General features: G+C 35.1%; 1 protein-coding gene across 1 annotated transcript; it reads left to right on the top strand.

Moving 5' to 3' along the window:
* The first annotated feature begins 3,750 nt into the window (after positions 1–3,750).
* LOC128220455 (H/ACA ribonucleoprotein complex subunit DKC1-like) lies at positions 3,751–21,376 on the top strand. Its single transcript, XM_052928862.1, has 15 exons — positions 3,751–3,833; positions 4,066–4,103; positions 4,565–4,651; positions 4,910–5,001; positions 5,421–5,538; positions 5,815–5,946; positions 8,217–8,343; positions 9,027–9,157; positions 15,757–15,900; positions 17,881–18,001; positions 18,142–18,260; positions 18,480–18,568; positions 19,048–19,117; positions 19,561–19,713; positions 20,451–21,376. The coding sequence occupies exons 1-15, from the start codon at positions 3,827–3,829 to the stop codon at positions 20,538–20,540; spliced, it is 1,518 nt and encodes a 505-aa protein (XP_052784822.1). The 5' UTR covers positions 3,751–3,826; the 3' UTR covers positions 20,541–21,376.
* The last annotated feature ends 395 nt before the right edge of the window (positions 21,377–21,771 follow it).

Below are 21,771 nucleotides of genomic sequence, written 5' to 3'. Positions count from 1 at the left end.
GCTGATGTAGGTATTGGGAAATCATTATATTGATAAAAAAGTAAAATTATCGTCGGCCATAACCTGTCCAAGCGCTGAATGACCACGCGGTAGAGGAACCCGAAAATCCCGTGCGAAAATATCGCCACCTACGAATCCATTGGAAATAGAAAGGGGGCGGGGGTAATTTTATTCTAATTTCTGCGTTCAAACGCAGAAAATTATATAAACCTCGTTAAAATTTTAATGTAATTGTCTTTAAAACATGCGCTGCAGCGGAAGGAGCGTTTCCGGTTGATGACTGCTATTCCCTTTCCCATTCATAGCATACTTATTAAATACCATTCGATGGGTGGTTCCGTAGCTATACTGATGTTGTTAATAACAGTTGCCCAACCCTTTTGCAAAATTATATTTTTAGCAAGATCCGGAATTTACAATCCATAATTATTTTTCGGTGTAAATTAGGGATGCCCACGAATAGCAAATCTGTTATATAATGCTTATCGTGATCTATATAAGTGTTCAAGCGTTTAAACACAATAAAAGTATCATTCGAATTAAAAATAATCATGTGTTTGTCTGTTGTTGTCGATACTTTACTGTTGTCCTGTGTTTGTATGTATCTGACATATAGTTCACGCAATAATTTCTGTTCTGCACATAATTAAATCGTCCTTAACCATAGTGGCGCTCGTGCAGCGCGTGGTCATTTTGCTGTTGCGATTCCTAGTAGTATCAACAGTAGCGAAAGGCCGGTATTCCATTTGCTCACTGGCTGTGCCCCTCGCCTGCATCTGTCGTCTGCGTCTGCATTTTTTAACGGAGACCGCAGTCCATATGTCCACAAAATAATATAGGAAATCGTATTTCCAATTAAAAAATATTATCTGATAATTAAACAGTTATTTCATTTCAATAGTTGCAATTGTTTTTCACATTTACGGATATAAAATGTTCGTTGGATGCAATACTAAAAATGGCTTTTTATTAAAATGTTTCATTTTCATATAGAAAAACGTTCAAATTAAACAAAGATAATTTTGTGCATTTTTCCTATGGTTAAAGTATGCTCTATGGCAGTGCTGTTATAACTGTGGCCCAAATACTGTAGCCTGTATGTTTTAGAGGTGCAAACGAATGGCAGAATTGCATGCGGTATGGAAATCGAGACACTAACGTAGTTGTTTTCTAAGTGTTTTTTTAACATTATGGACCGATTGTTCAGAACTTTGTTAAAGTTAACAACGTCATTAATGACGGCATCAATATCGGTTTTACAGGGGGGTGCACCCGGCGCGCCCCCCTCAAAAATCTTCCAAATTTAACTTTTGTTTTAATATGGGAGTTAAAAAGTAATAATATACGCTTAAAATGCACCATTTCTGAATGCAAATTGTTAAAATTTGCTTCAGGGAGTAACCCTCAACCCCTTTGTAAACAGTTTATGTCACATTCATTCAGTTCTGAGGGAGAGGCGCATGTCAAAGGGTAGCAACCATCCCCACCCCCCGAGTAACGCCCCGTCTTACGCCAATTCCTGGTTTATCCAACCCGACGCATTGCTTAAATCCGTATCCATTACACTTCCAGCATTCGGAACTCCTCGGCCATTTTTTCAAAAACAACCTCGGGTGTATGCCGGTACATCTGTTGAAGTAGTCCGTATTTTTTGAATAAAATCATCAATTAAATGTAGTGTTTAAGAGTTGTATTCATTGCTCTCAGTTTAAATTGATTGCCAGTGAAGTGTATTATTGCAAAAATAATTACGATTCCCAAGAATTAAGTCATAAATTTTAACTACTAAATAAGATTACTACGCGATCTATTTGCAGCGGACTTAAACGTACCACTTTTTAAGTGTGTAAACCGTCCATATACATCCGAGGTTGTTTTTGAAAAAATGGCCGAGGAGTTCCGAATGCACTTCCAGACCAGTAACAATATAAAAGTTAACAACGTTGACATTAACAGTTATGAACAATCGGCGAGAATAAAATCCCCCAAAGAAAACGATCCGGCAATGGCATGAAATACCATTTATTCTTCTTATTCAACTAAGGGGGCTGTTTTTGAAAGCTCGAAGACTTCTTTAAATAACGAGTAAAGTGACGAAACTTCATTTATCACAACAGTTTGGGCACTAGGTAAACTTTATAACTACCAGCGGTTGTGATAAAAAGGATATTTCATTGGTTATGGTTTTCTACTATTTGGGAGATTAATGTCTATCGCATTTGTGAGCCAGTTGCTTTGATGATAATTTGCAAAACGAGTAATTTTGAGCATGAATTGGTCATTTGTTCACAATCTGCATTATTCAAAGTTTCATCACTTGACACATATCCCAGTTTCAGGTAATTTTGGACTCAATCAAACTAAATGTTTTGTTAAATGCTATACATATCTGTATCTAATTAAAGATTCAGAGTATATATGTCTTAAGGTTTTCCCAAGAGTACCATTTAGGCCCTAAATCGCCCACCTGTCCTCAAACCACTGTGTTATTAACTATATTGAAGTATTTATACATGTAAGATAGTGACACAAATGTGTGTTGTTGTTTTTTCAGCTAACGTATGCGAAATTCTAAAATCAGAAGAATCTTTTGAAGGGAATGCAATCATTTGAAGCCATGTAATGACACGGCGGCGCACACCATGTGCAATTAGCATTATACGTACATAATAATTGTATACAAGGTACATGTATATGGATTATTTTTTGTCTTTAATATTTTGTGGCCTTTTATCCAGTTATTAAATGTCAAAAGAATATTAAAAATAACCAAAGCTTAAGATATGGTTTGATGGTGGGAGACAAATGACGTCAAAATAAAATGAAAAAAAAAATATGTTATACGAATCTTCATATCCATTTATTGAATAATTTATCAATTTGTAGTGGTACAATAAATAGGTACAGCTGAGCGGAAAACGAAAACATATATTGGCATTACGACATAGAACGTTCAAAATAGTAATGGTTTCAAGGCTATATTTATTCATAGTTGTGTTGTGTAAGTTTCAATTAAGCAATAGCCAATGATTTATTTAAAAAATAGAACCTTAACTAGTATTATTCAGATCTTAAAGTAGAATTTACGTGTTTGTTATACATATCTTTATCTGATTTAAGTTCTATAATATAATGGAAATAAGTTGGATAACTTCAATAGGTTATCCTGTATATATCTCACATAGTTGAGCTCTAAAGTAAGGTATTAAGTATAAAAGCAATTTTGTTGTTTTTGTAATTTAGTATAGATATTATCCCTTATTCTTTGTTAAATATTCTGTGATATATCTAGATATGATATTTTGAATGTAACTATGACATATATATGCACGAATAAATATATTTACTTTGGTGGAATTAACATCATCTGTCCTCATTTGGGATGCCTCGCCTAATTTCACCTCTTGTTATTGAACAACTAATTGTTTTATGTAAGTCAATGTACCAAAGTTACATGCTACGTATTCAGAGCAGAGACTATGGCAGCTGCAATGCTATAAGATTGTGTTTACACATTTCTCTAAATGACACAGTTTTGTAAACAGCCTATGAACTTCCTGAACAGCTCTGGAATATAAAAATCACGATCAGATCTACTTTATTTGAAGAGAGCATTTTTATTAGAATTTATTGGTTATATTTTTAAATATATACATATAACATGATATATAATTGTAAAGAAACTAAAACTTCGCCATGTGCGCCAGGGGATGTAACCTCTGCATGGAGTTTGTACCAGTATGCTGTACCGGCAGCCGGAATTTTGACTGGCATTTAATTTTGCAATTATCACGCTGAATTATTTTTTGTCTGCACGTGTTTCAAAATGGATGGTGAGCGCACTTGTATTATGAATTTCTTATTAATTTAACAAGTATTTCAGTACTTTTTAGCTTCTGTCTGTTGCATCTAAAGTCGTTTATATATAATATACTTCGCCGAATAACTGTCATTTGTATATGCGGTTTGTTTTCCTTGCATTTCTATGCGACGCAGTGTAACTTAACCACGTGGGTCCGCGACCGCATGGCTTTGCATTTGTTTTCCATTTTCTTCTTCTTACAGGTCATAAAAAGAAGAAGAATAAAGAAGTTGATGTTGCAGTAAGTCGTTTTATAATAAGCGCCCGTTGTGCTCTCTTCACTGTAAAAGTGTTAATTCATAAATAACAGTTGTTCACTTCTCCATTATTTGTTCAAATAATGAAGATAGGGATGTGTTTTTTTCGCGATATTCAGTGCATCAGGTGGCTCTGGGGACAATAGAATATAAATTAATTAATATAATTATTAAGCTGCCAGGTCAATCACATCCCTCACGTACTGTTACCGCTCTTTGTCCATGTTTTGCCCTTCACACCCTAACCCCTATCTTGTCTTTTATTTAACTTGATCAAATTTGAACTTTTACTATTTGTAGAATTATCAAAATATTTTTTAAACAACAAAAAAACTGCAAATGGTTGATTGCAAAGACATTCCAAGTGCAAATATAAAAAAGGAAGAAAAAGGTATCAATCTTTCTCCACTGTTATAGAAAATTAATGTCCTTACTTTTCTTTCAGGAGACACAGCACAATGCTGACTTTCTCATCAAACCCTCCTCAGAAGTCCAGAAACTAGAAACATCAGAATGGCCCCTGCTTCTTAAAGTAAGTTCTTATTATCATAAGATTAATCATTGAATAGTCATTTAATATTAAGATTGAATTGATAAATTCTTCATTATTATGCACTAAAGACAAATCAAAATTCTGCAATAAAGACAATTTTAAACAAAACAGTTCAAGTTAAAACAGTTTAACAAGTTTAAAGACTTACTTCAAATGATAAATGGAGTATGCAAGATCATATATTTGATCTTCAAAAAACATGTCAAAGATTTTATATCAGCTTTTATTTCTTTCCAGAATTTTGACAAGTTGAACATAAAGACAGGAAAATACACACCTATCCCATCTGGTTGTTCACCTCTGAAAAGACCGATACTAGAATATGTCAAGTAAGTCTAATCAAGTTTGACAACTTATGATCGGGAGAGGGAGTGAAACATGATGACTGACTTGTGCTTAATTGGAAGACAAAACAAAATCCCAAAGTGCAATGTGCACACGATTCAAATGAATTAATTATAAATGTTTTGTTTTATTTGTAAATTTGTTCAGAAGTTATTAGATATTTATTATAGCCGAAAATGTGAAAATGTTTGTAAAACTGAATAAAATACTTTTGAACATTTTCGTTATAGGTAATGACAATATCCACTGACTTAGAATTTCTAGCCCAAACCTGTCAAATAGATTATTTTTTTCTAGCCCAAACCTGTCAAATAGATTTTTTTAGTATTTATAAATAAAGAAGTGTCAAGATACGTTAAACTAAAATTGTGCTTGTTTGAAGTTTGAAATGATTCTATCTCAGGAGTGGTTTTATAAACCTGGACAAAGCTGCCAACCCATCCTCGCACGAAGTTGTCGCCTGGGTGAAGCGAATCCTACGAGTGGAGAAAACTGGGCACAGCGGTACTCTCGACCCAAAGGTATCTGATGTCACTGTATCAAATTACCGCAAGGGTTTTACGAAGGACTAAATAATTCATTTTAACTAATTTATGTTACCTGTTACTTTGGTAACTTCAATAATCCCCACTCTTAAGCTCTGTCAATGATTTACCACCAAGGAGTGGAAATTGTTTTTTGTGCACATGTATGTAGCAGATATCAAATAAGTGTGTTTTGCCGACCTTCAATGTTATTCATTGCAATAAAAATAAAAACAACCTTTACCTAGTCCTAAATAAGTGTGCTCTTTTCAGGTCACAGGATGTCTGATAGTGTGTATCGAGAGGGCGACAAGGCTCGTCAAGTCACAACAGGGAGCAGGGAAAGAGTATGTGTGTATTTTCCGACTGCACAGCATTGTGGAAGATGAAAAGAAAGTTCTTCAAGTGAGTTTGTATTTGTAGTAGGAAATTTGTGATGAAATTGTAACTTAAGATTCCTAGATCTTTTACGAAGAAAAATGTCTGTAAATGATATGTAACATTAAAGCTTTATAGGGTTTGGATTAATTTTAAATGGGTTTATACAACAAAATGGTAATAGTTTTTATTGTAAAGATTTAAAGGCTGATTAGACAATATCAATTCAAAGAGTCCTTGTGGTATAGTAAAGGTATAGTTGTTAACCCTAGGTACTGGACTTGTCTTTTAAGTCATATTAGCTCATCCCATCACTTTGCCTTATAGTTCTGTGAACTATTTAGGTCATTCAACTGGGAAATAGTAATTGTAACTTCTCCATGTTGTCTCTAATCTCCATGATACAGACAATTTCCAGGAAGTCGAACAGCAATTATAAAATGGTCTGATTTCTGAAGAAAAAGGTTTGTAGGGTATTGTCGTAGCCTTGTGCAATGGTTTAGTTGTCAGGGTCATTGATATCATTTGAAAAACTTGAATGTTGTTGTTCTTGTGGGTTTGTTGGGGAATGTTTGGTAAGATAGGCTTACATTAATATGTACAAAACTTTATTGTTTAATTGTATAAAGACATCCCATCACTTTGCCTCATAGTTCTGCTGTGAGCTATTTAGGTCATTCAACTGGGAAACAGTAATCGTAACTTCTCCATGTTGTCTCCAATCTCCATTATAGAAACAATTTCCAGGAAGTTAGACAGAATTTCTTCGAGTACAATTAGTCCTTGGGCCTGTTTTAGTGAGTGATTTTAGGTGTACAATGTAACTCCAAATAACCCTAGTTTGTAAAATATGTACAGTGTTTTTTCAGCCCTTTTTGTGGCCAATATTAGGTCAAATTCTCCTGTAAAAGTAAGTTTTTTTTCCCTGCTTGGGTAAAAAATCTCTTAAAAGTACAAATCAACTTTATAGGACCATGTTTGTAAAAAAAAACACTGATATAACTAATGACAGTTCAGTTTTATTTGATATTCCCAATTAATATTGTTTTTGTTAGTCCTCTACCGGTTTCACCGGAGGGGACTTAAAGTTTACCCTCCGTCCGTCCACAAAAATCTCGGTCCTGCAATAACTCAAAAAGTATCAAAGCTAGTTAGACTATTTACACTTGATGAATCTTATTGATAAACAATTTCCCCCCAAAATACATTTGAAACCAAGATAAATATAAGTTGCTACTAAGATATGTAGATATCAGCATCAGATGATGGCAATGGGGTTTCTCTAGAGACTTGATTAGACATAATATTAGGTCGGATTAGATTACCCTTCCATACTGGTTTAGTCATTAACTCCCATCACTTTGCCATATAGTTCTGCTGTGAACTATTCAGGTCATTCAACTGGGAAATAGTAATAGTAACTTCTCCATGTTGTCTCTTATCTACTCGATAGAGACAATTTCCAGGAAGCTAGACATCAAATGTTTGCAAATCTAATGTTAAAATATTTTGTCCTCCATAGTTCATTCATCATTAGAGTTTAGGATGAACAAGCGTCAATTCTTTCAATGTGCTTGGCACCAAAAATCAGCATACCTTCTTTAATAAAATTCAGAATATGAGCAAGCCATTATTTTCGAGCACCGATATAAAGGAGTTTTATGTATGGACCCTGTTATTAAGTAGAATCAGATGTTTCCCAAAACTTTGCCCTTGTGCTAATTAGCATTGTGGGTTATACATTGGGATATATTTATGTAGATATCACCCGAAGTTTCCATCGTTTTTATGGATGGAAATTTCCAATAGATATCGAACACTTTTAACCTAATGAGTAATTTATTATGAAACCAAAAGTAATGTTTCCCAAAACTTTGCCCTTATGCTAATTAGCATTGTGGGTTATACATTGGGACATATTAATGTAGATTTTACCCGAAGTTTTCATTGTTTTCATGGATGAAAATTTCCAATAGATATCGTACATTATGAGAATAAATTATTGTTAATCCAAAAATGATGTTTCCCAAAACTTTGCCCTTATGCTAATTAGCATTGTGGGTTATACATTGGGACATATTAACATAGATATCACCCGAAGTTTTCATTGTTTCCATAGATGGAAGTTTCCAATAGATATCGAACATTGCCTAAAGTTTTTAAATCATATATAGTATATTTAAATTTGAAATTAAACACTACACTGTATGTATTTTTTACCTAAACTATTATGCATAGATAATTAAGACCTGCTATTTATCACACACATGTACTTATTTTGCCGTTTTATCGTACAGAAACTGGAGATGCTTCAAGGTGCTCTGTTCCAAAGACCTCCCCTCATATCGGCCGTCAAACGTCAGCTTAGAATACGTACGGTGTATGAGACAAAAATGCTTGAGTATGATAAGAACGAAGCGATGGGTGAGATTCATGTTCATTTGTTTATTAGTTCTTCCTGTCAGTGATATATACTGATGACTTTTATCATGAATGATAAAAATATGTTTTAAAATTTTGACTTCAAATAGTTGTAAAAATTATTCATTTATCTTTTGTTCTTCTGTGATTGGCAGATGTAGAGGTTGTGATATAGCTGGGTGCTCATCAATTCATTTCTGGTTATTGATTCATCGTTTAAATGCATTACATTTCATAAGTAGATCTGTTTTGTGACAATAATCAATCAGTAATTGATAAAAAAATATCAGCTATTTAAATCTGCACGCATCTCAGCATTTTTTTTCGCTGCATTCGGTCACCCCATTTTCTCTTGCCTCACAAAGGGCCGATTGTTCAGAACGTTGTTTACATCATCGTTAACTTTCAAATCTCAACTACTCTGAAAGTTTAATGGATTCAGTTGTGATTAGTAATATTTTAAGAAGATTTGAGATAACTGTTGAAGCTGTTCTTTTTTTTTATCATGTATCAGCACTTCATAAAATAGTTATTTTAAATTTAAAGTAAACAACATTATCAATAATCATGTAAACTTAAACAAAGTTCTGAACAAGTGGCCCAATAACTGAAATCACCCCTGCTGACTGCTGTCAGCTATATTAATCCTCGATTGCCCTGGTGACGCATGTCTCATCCCCACACAGGTGTGTTCTGGGTGAGCTGCGAGGCAGGCACATACATTCGGACAATGTGCGTCCACCTGGGTCTACTTCTTGGGGTCGGAGGACAGATGCAGGAGCTTCGACGGGTTCGCTCCGGTATACAGAATGAAAAGGTTTGTGTGTGTTTTGTATAATTGTGTGTGAGCAGTCATTGAAATTAAACTTTCTGATAAACAAGCTTGAATAAACAAGATTATGGCATCAATTTTTTAACAAGCCCTGCTTTAGAAAATCTAGAATTTGAGCAGGCCTAGGTTAGCATTTTACCAGTGCAGCTCTTGCCGGCTTGGGCTAGTTTTGACTACTGAGCAAATGGAATTCCCAGTGGTCGAAATAAGCACAAGCCAACAAGACATGCTCTGGTTAAATATTTGTACAGCTTATTGAAAATCAAGTTTACATAGGAGTGCTTCATAAGTTGTTCAATCCAAGTATTAATGTAAGAATTTGGGACTTCTGAATCAAACGTTTTTATTTAGATGAAGGCTCCAGCATATAATATTTACACAATAATAGTAATATGGAATTCTATGGCCACCTTTAACCCTTTCCCTCATGTCAAATCAGCCATATTAGGCCTGCCATTGCATGGCTTATCAGTACATTGATAACCAGTAGCCAATAGATAATAAGCCCCTATAAGTACCCCTACTGCATAGGAGAATATTGGAAAATTGACCCATATGCATTTCAAACTTATTTTTCTAGTATTTCTTTTGGTTTTATCAATTACTGATCAATACAAAGTTGTTAGCTAATTAAATTTCCAATCCAGTGGTATAATTTTTATTCTCTTGTCTAATTTATTTTGATTAAAAAATAAGCAACAGATATATTAATAAATGACCGTAAAAAAGCATGGCGCAATCATGCGGGAACAATAGAGGAGCATTTTGGAGCAATCATGCGGTAATCGATAAAGGGGCAATTTAGAGCAATCATGCGGTAATCGATAAAGGGGCAATTTAGAGCAATCATGCGGTAATTGATAAAGGGGCAATTTAGAGCAATCATGCGGGAATAGATAAAGGGGCAATTTGGCGTAATCATGCGGGAAAGGGTTAAAAAAACAATTAGTGCTATCACCCTAATAAACTTACCACTAAATATGGTCCACTTTCTTTTGTCCTATGGGTAGAAAATTTAATAAATGCTTTTGTTGTTGAATGTTGCTCCTCTATCTGTGATAAATTAAGTCTTGAGTTGGCACACTACAAATACACAGATTGGTTCATAATTGTCCTTTATTCCTACTAGTAAATCCTCAAAAGGTGAACTATATGATAACATAGGGAATTGGTTACATTTTGTAAGAAAAAAAGCTGGAATGCTGAAAGTAGGCAGGGATTTGGTGGACCTTCCATATCAGGTTTCAGAGGGACAAAAATTAGACCGTTGGGTCAAGACTAATTGCCTTTTTTTGCCGGCTACCATCTCAATTTGAAAGCTATTCCTGATCTGTCCACTTAAAAATTTGTGTATGGTCAGTTAAAGTCCCCATGCACTGTCTATTCAACAGTGTTCAGTTAATGGACACATGTTTGGGAAAACAGTGCTATAGAACCGCCCCAACACCGGATATCTGTCTTTCCACAACCTTGTGTTAGGCAGTCAACTGTGTTGGGGGACATTACTGTGTAAAACAAGGCATATGTGTGAAATTAGAATCTCTAGTATAAAGGATCTTTTTTGGTCATGAGCATTCATTTAATTGGGAAATTGTTTACTCCAACAGTTTGTCGTTTATGATAAAATCTAGATTTCAACTGAGTTAAAAGAGATTCCCATGTAAAGCACGTACTGTATGGACAAGAACCTTAGCTTTAGTGTAAAGGATCCTGTTTGGACGTGGAGCATTCCTTTAATTGGGAAATTGTTAACACTAAATAGGAGTTGTCAATGTTTCAATGATAATACTTAGATTTAGACATTTGTAATGTTATTCAATTTGAACAGCCAATGCACTGTCTATTCAACAGTGTTCAGTTAATGGACACATGTTTGGGAAAACAGTGCTATAGAACCGCCCCAACACCGGATATCTGTCTTTCCACAACCTTGTGTTAGGCAGTCAACTGTGTTGGGGGACATTACTATGTAAAACAAGGCAAGTGGTGAAATTAGAACCTCTATAGCATAAAGGATCATCTTTGGGCATGATCATTCATTTTACTGGGAAATTAACTCTTTCAACAGCTGTCAATGTTTTAGTGGTAAAACTGAGATTTCAACTGAGTTGAAAGAGATTCCAATGTAAAACAAGTACTGTATGGACAAGAACCTTAGCTTTAGTGTAAAGGATCCTTTTTGAACATGGAGCATTCCTTTAATTGGGTAAATTGTTAACACTAAATAGGAGTTGTCAATGTTTCAATGATAATACTTAGATTTAGACATTTGTAATGTCATTAAATTTGAACAGCCAATGCACTGTCTATTCAACAGTGTTCAGTTAATGGACACATGTTTGGGAAAACAGTGCTATAGAACCGCCCCAACACCGGATATCTGTCTTTCCACAACCTTGTGTTAGGCAGTCAACTGTGTTGGGGGACATTCCTGTGTAAAACAAGGCATGTGTGAAATTAGAATCTCTAGTATAAAGGATCTTTTTTGGTCATAAGCATTCATTTTATTGGGAAATTATTAACTCTTTCAGTGATTTTTTTTCGTGAAATTAACCGCCGAATAACGGCTGTTTCCCCTCGCCGAAAATCGTCCAATTTTCCCAAAAAAATAGTCATATTTTCCCCCAAAAAAGGTAATCAATTCCCCCCGGAAATGAATAAAAAATACAAATATGAATTGTACCTTTTTGTTTTTATTTCGTAAAACAATGCATTTTAAACACGATGCAAACGTGCAACAATAGCAGGAACCGGTTCGATCCGGGATAAGGCCCATGAAATACACCGTTTCTGATCATCATCACCGAGACGCAAGTAATTCATCTAATGACACTGATCAATTTGTTTACAATTTACGACGTTTTGACTTCAACTTTCCGGCAAATAATAACATATAATAAGTGATAGCATTACCTTATAGCAAAATGTAACATTCAACTTAAAAGTTTAATCATAAATATGTCACATAATAGCAAATACTACGTTAAAAGACTCAACAAAAGTGTTTTTTTTGTTACTTATGTATGATTTCAGTGTAACTTTGTTTATTGTGTTTTTTTAAGATCTTGCATTTAATTAACATATCACAAGACCAGAAAGCTGAAATTGCAATTTGTTTGGTGAGAAAGTGATAATGCTTAATAGGGATCATTTAGCACAACAATAATGTTTTACATGTTTTGATGATAGTAACTGTCATTAAAGAGAGTTGAAACAGTTTTAATAGGTGTCTTTGTTACTGCATGGTTATTTTAAATGACCATTTTAATGTTCATTGTATTTTCCCAATTTTGGGAATTAACGCGCTTATTTTCCCAATTGTAAAGCCACAGGTGGTTTTGAAAATTTAAATGAAAATCACTGTCTTTCAACAGTTTGTCTTTTTAATGATAAACCTAGATTTGAACTGAGTTGAGGGACATTCCCATGTAAAGCACGTACTGTATGTACAAGAACCTCAGCTTTGGTGTAAAGGATCCTTTTTGGACATGGAGGATTCATTTAATTGAGAAATTAACACTTATAACAGTTGTCAATGTTTCAATGATAATTCCTATATTTAGACATTTGTAATGTCAGTAAAAGTGAACATCCCATGCACTGTCTATTCAACAGTGTTCAGTTAATGGACACATGTTTGGGAAAACAGTGCTATAGAACCGCCCCAACACCGGATATCTGTCTTTCCACAACCTTGTGTTAGGCAGTCAACTGAGTTGGGGGACATTCCTGTGTAAAACAAGGCATAGGTTTGTGTAAGAACCTCGAGTGTAGTGTTGACGGTCGCTGTTTTAATTTAATTAGGAAATTTAAATCAATTGTCATTAGTAATGATGAGAACAAGGGTGAAGTAGAGGATGCTGAAATGGTGGTGGTGGTGATGGTGATGATGGTGGTAGTGAAGATGGTGGTGGTGGTGATGGTGATGATGATACACTGACTGTCCAGAATGCGTCACCTTTGACACACATGTTTGGAAAACCAGTGCTATATAAATACCCGAGTCCGGATAACTGTGGCGAGACTTGGGCTCTTGGGGAATCTTGTTGGGCCAAAGAATTTGTTTTTGTATATTTGTAGCCCTTTTTAAGAAAAATGGGTGTCTATGTTACAGTTTTTGTGCTGTTGTTTTTCTCACTCATTTTCGACAACTTCTGTATATAAACTAGGGATGCAAACGAATATTCGAATATTCGATCAAACGTTTGGTATTCGAATGTCAAAATCATTATTCGATTATTCGAAGAAAAAAAATCAATAAAGAGAATAAAACACAATTTGCTTTCATCACTGATGTTGTTTATAAAGTTTGTTTATCTTGTTTTTACAACGATTGGCCTCTAATGCCAGAGGTGTGAATATGCTGACTAGGCACGCGTCATGTGTCATTTAGGGACATATTGTCGGGTAATATAAAATGTCCCCCTACTTTTACAATAACTGGCTAGGAATCGGCTTAACACTAATGTGTTGTCTTGGCTGCAAATTATGCTGTGCAACATAACGCAAATCGAGGTGATGATGGGAATGCAGCAATAATGTAATATTGTGCCACAATAATGTTGTTGCATATATATATGTGCTTTAAACTGTTTCCATCTTTCGATACAATTTTCTCGCTTTAAAATGGATTTAAGGATATTTTTCCTCTATCGTTGTACAATAGATGAGTCCAATCCACTTATGTTTTCGTTTTACTGTTTAACTAGTTCCCGAGTTGGTTTGGGTTTTCCATAGTTATATTTAGTCAATTTAGAGGTCAATCTCAGAACGAGGCTGATCATCCTACGGAAAGACCCTCCATTGGCGCAAAACACTGTTTGACTAGGAATCCATCTGATTTCACATTGTACACAAAAGGCAGCAGAATTGAATTATTCGATTTTGTTATTTGTCTGTTTATAATGTATTGCTGTTTTCTTCCTGAAAATGGAGAATTTCAAAGGCTCATTTGGGGAAAATCAGGGTCCGCCGTGGCTACGACAAAATAGGGTTAAAATGCCCCGGCTATTTCTTTAGCGAATAATAATAGCAGTTTACTACATATTCTAAAATATGTATTTCGGTAATCAAATATTCGAATATTCGTTCGAAAGAATTACCGAATATTCGAATATCTATTTTGCCATTCGTTTGCATCCCTAATATAAACAAATGCATTTCTGTCGAACATCTTCGATTAAATTTGAAAAGAAATCTACACGTGTCCAATTAGAATACTATCAGTGCCTTAAAGAATGTATTAATGTGCTTCAAATATATACATATATATATATATATAAAAATGCTCCAAATGAATAGTCATAATTTTTTTATGATGATAAATGGATTTGCATTAGTGACAGTATTCAATATAATTCTTATGCTTTACATTAGTTATGCCTTAGTATTCCATTCAGTATATAAAAAAAACTAGCTTTGAGTTCAAATTTATTGATCATTCTTTTCAGAATCAAACACTTCAATAGTGCACTGACTGTTCAGCATGGCGTCATCTTTGACCCGCATGTTTGGAAAACCAGTGCTATATAAATACCCGAGTCCGGATAACTGTGGCGAGACTTGGGCTCGTCACAGCACTGTTTCTGGGGGATATGTGTAAACATAGATAGTGGTTAATTCAACTCTTAAAATAGTGCACTGACTGTTCAGCATGGCGTCATCTTTGACCCGCATGTTTGGAAAACCAGTGCTATATAAATACCCGAGTCCGGATAACTGTGGCGAGACTTGGGCTCGTCACAGCACTGTTTCTGGGGGATATGTGTAAACATAGATAGTGGTTAATTCAACTCTTAAAATAGTGCACTGACTGTTCAGCATGGCGTCATCTTTGACCCGCATGTTTGGAAAACCAGTGCTATATAAATACCCGAGTCCGGATAACTGTGGCGAGACTTGGGCTCGTCACAGCACTGTTTCTGGGGGATATGTGTAAACATAGATAGTGGTTAATTCAACTCTTAAAATAGTGCACTGACTGTTCAGCATGGAGTCAACTTTGACCTGCATGTTTGGAAAACCAGTGCTATATAAATACCCGAGTCCGGATAACTGTGGCGAGACTTGGGCTCGTCACAGCACTGTTTCTGGGGGATATGTGTAAACATAGATAGTGGTTAATTCAACTCTTAAAATAGTGCACTGACTGTTCAGCATGGAGTCAACTTTGACCTGCATGTTTGGAAAACCAGTGCTATATAAATACCCGAGTCCGGATAACTGTGGCGAGACTTGGGCTCGTCACAGCACTGGTTCTGGGGGATATGTGTAAACATAGATATTGGTCTAAATTAACACAAGCTTGCAAGTCCTTAATGTTTTCAGAGCTTGTTGAAAATCTCAAATCCATACAGCAGCACTTTTTACAATATGCATTCCAAGTATCATTTACAATTGTTAGATTTCGGGCTTGTTGATCTAAAGGAATAATTTTGATGACTGCATTAGTGGGAGTTTAGTTTGTAGGTATAATGTTTTAGATTCTTTGACCCTGAACATCCTGTATGTTGTATGTTTAATTTGTTTTAATTGCAGTTTTTAAGTTTTACTCAAAAGTATAAATTTATCAATAACATTTTCAGGAGGGTATGGTAACTCTACACGATGTTATGGATGCTCAATGGGTTTATGATAACCAGCGTGACGAGTCTTACCTCCGACGTGTGATCAAACCCCTGGAGGCCCTGCTGACTGGACACAAACGGGTCGTCATCAAGGACTCTGCTGTAAGTTCTTGTTTTAAGTGTATGTAAGTAAATCATATAAATGATTATCCATCCTGCTGTTTTTTATTAAACTCTTGAAATCGCTTGAAGCCTTGATAACGAGATGGAAAAAAGTGGTTGACAGTGTTGTCAACAAGAACCTAATGCCGGGTAAATGGTCAATATGATTGGGGGGAAATCGAATATTTTAATTTCAAACCTCAGAGGATGGATTGTGCTCAACAGATTATGAGCAATTGTTATGGTCAATCTTAGTTTACACTAAAACTACACTACTAAGCTCTACAAACAGATTAATGACTCATCATTGGTTGTTGATTTGGTAGCTGGTGCGAGAGTAACCTCCCTTTAACGTTCCGTCAGCCGTCTGGCTGGATGTAACATGTCGGGGGAGAACAGTTGATACAATATAAATAAGTGGTCGTGCTTTCAAAGAAGCGGGAGAGTAATCAAACTAGTCATTGCCTTGGTGATAGTTGTTGTGTCAGCGATGGCAATAACTGGAAGGGAATATATCTTGAGTAATGCCATGAGGGCTCACAACAAAAACAAAAAGTGTTTAATGTATTTCTTGATTAAGCACTACAAACAGATTAATGACTCATCATTGGTTGTTGATTTGGTAGCTGGTGCGAGAGTAACCTCCCTTTAACGTTTCGTCGGCCATCTGGCTGTTTGTAACATGTCGGGGGAGAACAGTTGATACTATATTTTTAGCTGGAGCCTTATTGATAAAGCATCTTCGTGAAAACTTCGTGAACACATTGTAATTTTTCACAAGATTATTTTAAAAACACTCTACTTTTCAAAGCACTCTACTTTTCATCACATTTATTCATATGCATATATTGTTTATTCCATAAATTTTCTCGCCTATTTTCATATTTTTGGTGTACAAACATTGTTAGCTTTCTTAAAATTCAACTTAAAAAAGGCAGTTGAAAACTGTCACTAAGATACTCTAGGCCCCTGGTCTTATTTCAAAGAAAAGTGTTAAGGGAATCTAACTAGGCATGACCTTAGTAATTATGTCAGCGATGGCACTAACTAGTAGTTTTTGATGTAACTTTGGAAACGTTTCTTATGCATGAAAGTGCACACCTGCCAGAACTTGACTCACAAATAAAAGCAACTCCTTAATTTTTTGCTGAAATATTTATGCCTAAAGATCTACCAAGTAAGGTATAATGAGTGTTTTGTGGTGCCCTTCCTTTGACGAATGTTTTGAAAAATAGAGCAGCGATGAAATAAATACCTTTATAAGCTCTACAAACAGATTCACGACCTGTCTTTGGTTGTGGATTTGGTAGCTGGTGCGAGAGTAACCTCCCTTTAATGTTCTGTCAGGATTATATCCTGATGGAATTTGTCGGGGGAGAACAGTTGATTTCACTTTTGCAATGGTGTTACGTTGAACTTGTCGTTTTGAAAAAATATTTTCTCCTGGCCTTGGTGATGTATTTTAGGTTTGAGTAAGGTTTTAGGTTTAGTTTTTATCGATGGTAAGAAATTTACCAGGGATGAAATACATTCCTTTTTAAGCACTACAAACAGATTAATAGCCTGTCGTTGGCTGTTGATTTGGTAGCTGGTGCGAGAGTAACCTCCCTTTAACATTCTGTCGGGATAATGCCCTGATGGAATTTGTCGGGGGAGAACAATTGAATCAACAGGCTATTTTGATGCATCAAATTGAAATGTGCTAGATTTTTCAACCCAAAATTATGATGCCTAGAATAATGGCCCAGGCCAGTGGCCAGTATTCAATATAATTCTTATCTACATATCTTTTGACATGCCTCAGTGATTCCATTTAGTCGATTGGCCGAGTAATATAGTATATTCCAATCAAAAGACTTGCGACTACATTCTTTAAGTTCATTGAAATCTAAGTTTTTCAATGTGGCCCCTGATGAGTGTTTGTGCCTGTAAACAAATTCAATAATATTGTAGTTTAGATGAAAATGTTAACATTTCCAGGTGAATGCAGTGTGTTACGGTGCTAAGATCATGTTGCCTGGGGTGTTGAGGTATGAGAATGGCATTGAGATCAACGAGGAGATTGTCATTATAACCACCAAGGGCGAGGCTGTGGCTTTGGGTAGGTTGGAAATATTTGAATTGAAAAGATAGCTTGACGGTATAATTTAATTATAAAAATCTTAAATGAAGACATACTTCCATTCTTAAATTGAGTTGGTAGTTTATGTTGTAAATATATTTCTCTATTATATATTGCAGCGATAGCCCAGATGACGTCAGCAGTTATGGCGACTACAGATCACAACATTGTAGCCAAGATTAAGCGTGTAATTATGGAGAGGGATGTTTATCCAAGAAAGTGGGGACTTGGTCCAAGGGTAGGTTATTTCTGCAACAATGAAAACATTTAAATTTGGGCCAGTATTTAAAGACTGAAGAAGTATATGATGTTTTTAAATGGCTTAATTCTTCATATGTATTTGCATCTAATTAACATGACATTTATTTTGAATATACTTTTATGCTGATCAGAAATATTTCTATAGATATTTATTACCTCAAAACATGAAAGTTCAAAAGATTTTGTCATATTACAGGCCATGATTAAAAAGCAGATGGTCAAGGATGGCAAACTGGACAAATATGGCAAACCTAATGAGAAGACCCCCGGTCAGTGGATGGACATGTATGTATCTTGTTTATCCAGTCTTTGAAAACCATTTTAGACTGTTTGATAAGAAAACCTTTATGGAATGGGAAAAATCCATTGGGAAAAAGGCATTGAATTTAATTAAGTTCAACAGTTGGTAGAAAGTTGGTCGAGTGTTCAGAAATTTGTTGAAGTTAACATGATAAACAATGAACGACATTGTTGTTAACTGAACATGAAATAGTTGATGGTGTTCTCATATATTTAAATATAGCAAGTATTGCTGAAACAGCTGTCTCAAAGCTTGTTACAAATACTGCAGATTACAATTTAATCAATTAGACTTTCAGGACAATCAAAGGCGTGAACAACTTTCTTAACTTGAACAAAAATCTGAACAATCTGCCCACTTTATTAGAATGAAAAAATCTGTATGAGGATTGTTTATAAAGTGCTTCTTAGTCTCTATGTGACTTTCAACTTGATTGTCTGATTAACCAATTTCCACCGTGTAGGTTGCGGAAGGCGGGAGACCTGAATGGTGATGTGAAGCCGAACATCGGTGAAATGGCCACTCCAGGAAAGGTGAGCAGATTCTTCCATAAAACTTGCGGCAATCAAACACTTCAACACACATTACACCCCAGAGACCATATTCCATATAATTTGTATCCTTTACCTTTACCACACATGCTTATTTATAGTCTATTGGCCAATTGATACTACTGTCCAGTAAAAACACATAAGATTAAGTTGGTTATTTAATATTGTTCCTCAAAGGGGTTTTCAAATACAAGGCCTCTCTCACACAAAGATAGTTGACATGGCTCTTCCTTCTGAATTAGAAAATAGTTGACCCCTTGTTAAAATGTTCCAATATTAAAACATTAATTTTATTTTTCAAAAACACCAGCTGATTTTGGATTTTGTGAGGAAGAGTTGATGTATTAAAAAAGGTGGCATTCAGGCACATAAAAAGACCTACTGCAAAGTATTGTCCATTAGTGAAAGTCTATCTCCTTTTTCAGAGAAAGCATGAGGGCAGCAGTGGCTCGGAGGCAGACACGTCGATGATGTCACCGACCACTCCGGGATCTGAGGGTGACGCCAGTGGGGAGAAGAAGAAGAAAAAGAAGAAGAAGGTTAAGGAAGAGCCTACAAGTGAAGGGGACACTTCCATGGTACGTGTAGGAGAAGTCACATTTTCCAATAGCCCAGATTCTCGATAACGCTCTACTTCATGTCTTGCGGAACAATTGACTAGCCAATTCTTGATTTTTCCACAAGCAAAATCATGGTTTAGGGGATTTGGCTATATATATTTTAGCAGACTTTTCATGAGAAGTATTGTAGTCCTCAATATTTTAGTTGACAACACTTCTGACTGCAAAGTGCACAGCTTGTTTCGTCATTGGTTAAAATCTCAGCCAAACCTTAAACTTTCGTTGATTCAATTTCTTAACTTAAAAAAATCATTAAACTGAATCAATCATTAAACTGAATCTTGTCAATTATCCCCAAGTACTTGTGTAGAGTTAAAGGAATTCACACTTTGTGGATGTTGATGATGAGGAGGCTCTAAAGGGTTATATTTGACATAGAATAAATATGTTGTATGATAACCTTATTAATTTTATGAAGTTAAGCAATGTGTAAATCATTAAAAATATATTTAAGATACAGGCCATGTATAAAGATAAAATCAGTACTTTTATAGATAGGTTTAACTTGTATAAATGATTACCGGTAGTAATTATTTTGTCACACGAGAAGTCGGCATCAGTACTGAAAAAATGAATTCAGTATATATCTATAGCAGATTTAAACACCTGTTTGCTTTTGAACCTGTTAAGTTGATGCAAGAACTTGATCTGTTAAAAGTTGGAAGAAAACACTTTATAGATGTCTTTATTTACAGGTTCAGCAGACTGAGGAGGGTAATGGCTCACCAGACAAGAAGAAGAAAAAGAAGAAGAAGCATAAGAAAGAGACAGCCGATTCTGACTGAGTGGGTGGGGAATGTGTAAATAGGGGTTTAAAGTGACATTGAGGGGCATTAGCTCTGCACTCTGGAGATACTGTGTATTCTCACTGTAGGACTCCAGATAGATTGTTAACACCTGTAGGAATCGTTCTGTGGACTGTTTACACACAGGGGCTTAAATGTGTGGACCACTGTTTAAGACTTTAGAAAACGGTGTAGGAAAACAGTACAGATCTATTGGACATTGTTGGCACATTTTACTAGTGTTTGAATGTGCATATACTTACAGCTTAAGCGTTCAAGCATCGTTTGTGTATTATATCCATTATCATCTCTATGTAGAATTGATATTAACAATCTAGAATGAGGTGGTACAGTTTTGTATTACTTGAAAAAAATCATATGGTAGTTCGGTGTCAGTATATTTTTTATGCTTCAGGTTTCATACAAATGTGTATATTATGGATGTGGAGTCAATTAAATCAACTTTTTATATGGCATGCTAATTAATTTGTTTACCAAAGCCACTTGAAACTCCACTTCAATAAGTCATTTGAGTAATAATAAACTGTAAAATCTCATTTTGGTTGATTAGCTACAATTCTTAATATTTTCATTAATGTGCAAATTCTTTATTGACATTAATGAAATACATGTTACAGTGTTGATGTGTTCATTTTATTCTTTTTTATCAATTTTATGAATTGTTTTTTGTTCATCAGATACACTATTGACATTGATACTATATAAATATGTGCAAAAGTGTATATTGTACTTCATATGAAATGCTGTTGCACATGTACCTTGAAATTTACTGATGATAAAAAATAAATGGTTCTGAGTAAGAATCGTATAAAACATCTTGAAATTAACCTATTCCTTGAATAAATCTTTATTAAAGGACACCAGATGATTATTTGAGATTGAAGTTGGAGGTCTTGCTTATGCTTGGAGAGTTGCATGTTGGGCTTGATTTTACATAGCACAGTTGATCACATCTAAAATAAAACAATTTGAATATTAAACAATTTGTACCTTACAAAGTTAATGTATTTATCTTGATCCTGTTGTTAGGGGTTTGATATCCTGGCACGGCCCTGTTGCTGTCAATAAAGAATTTCAGTTGTAGCGACAAAAACCTTATGTCTTTAGGAAGGTCAGTTTGCTACTAGTTAGTAGTTGATCCTACAGTACCAAAGTTGTTTCCCCACTTCGATGCTGGCTAATGTTCAGTTTGATTAACAAAATGATGCAA

This window comes from Mya arenaria, chromosome 15 (assembly GCF_026914265.1).
Source record: "Mya arenaria isolate MELC-2E11 chromosome 15, ASM2691426v1".
Taxonomy (NCBI): domain Eukaryota; kingdom Metazoa; phylum Mollusca; class Bivalvia; order Myida; family Myidae; genus Mya; species Mya arenaria.
Note: the sequence above shows the minus strand (reverse complement) of the source record. Positions and strands in the feature narration are given on the sequence as shown.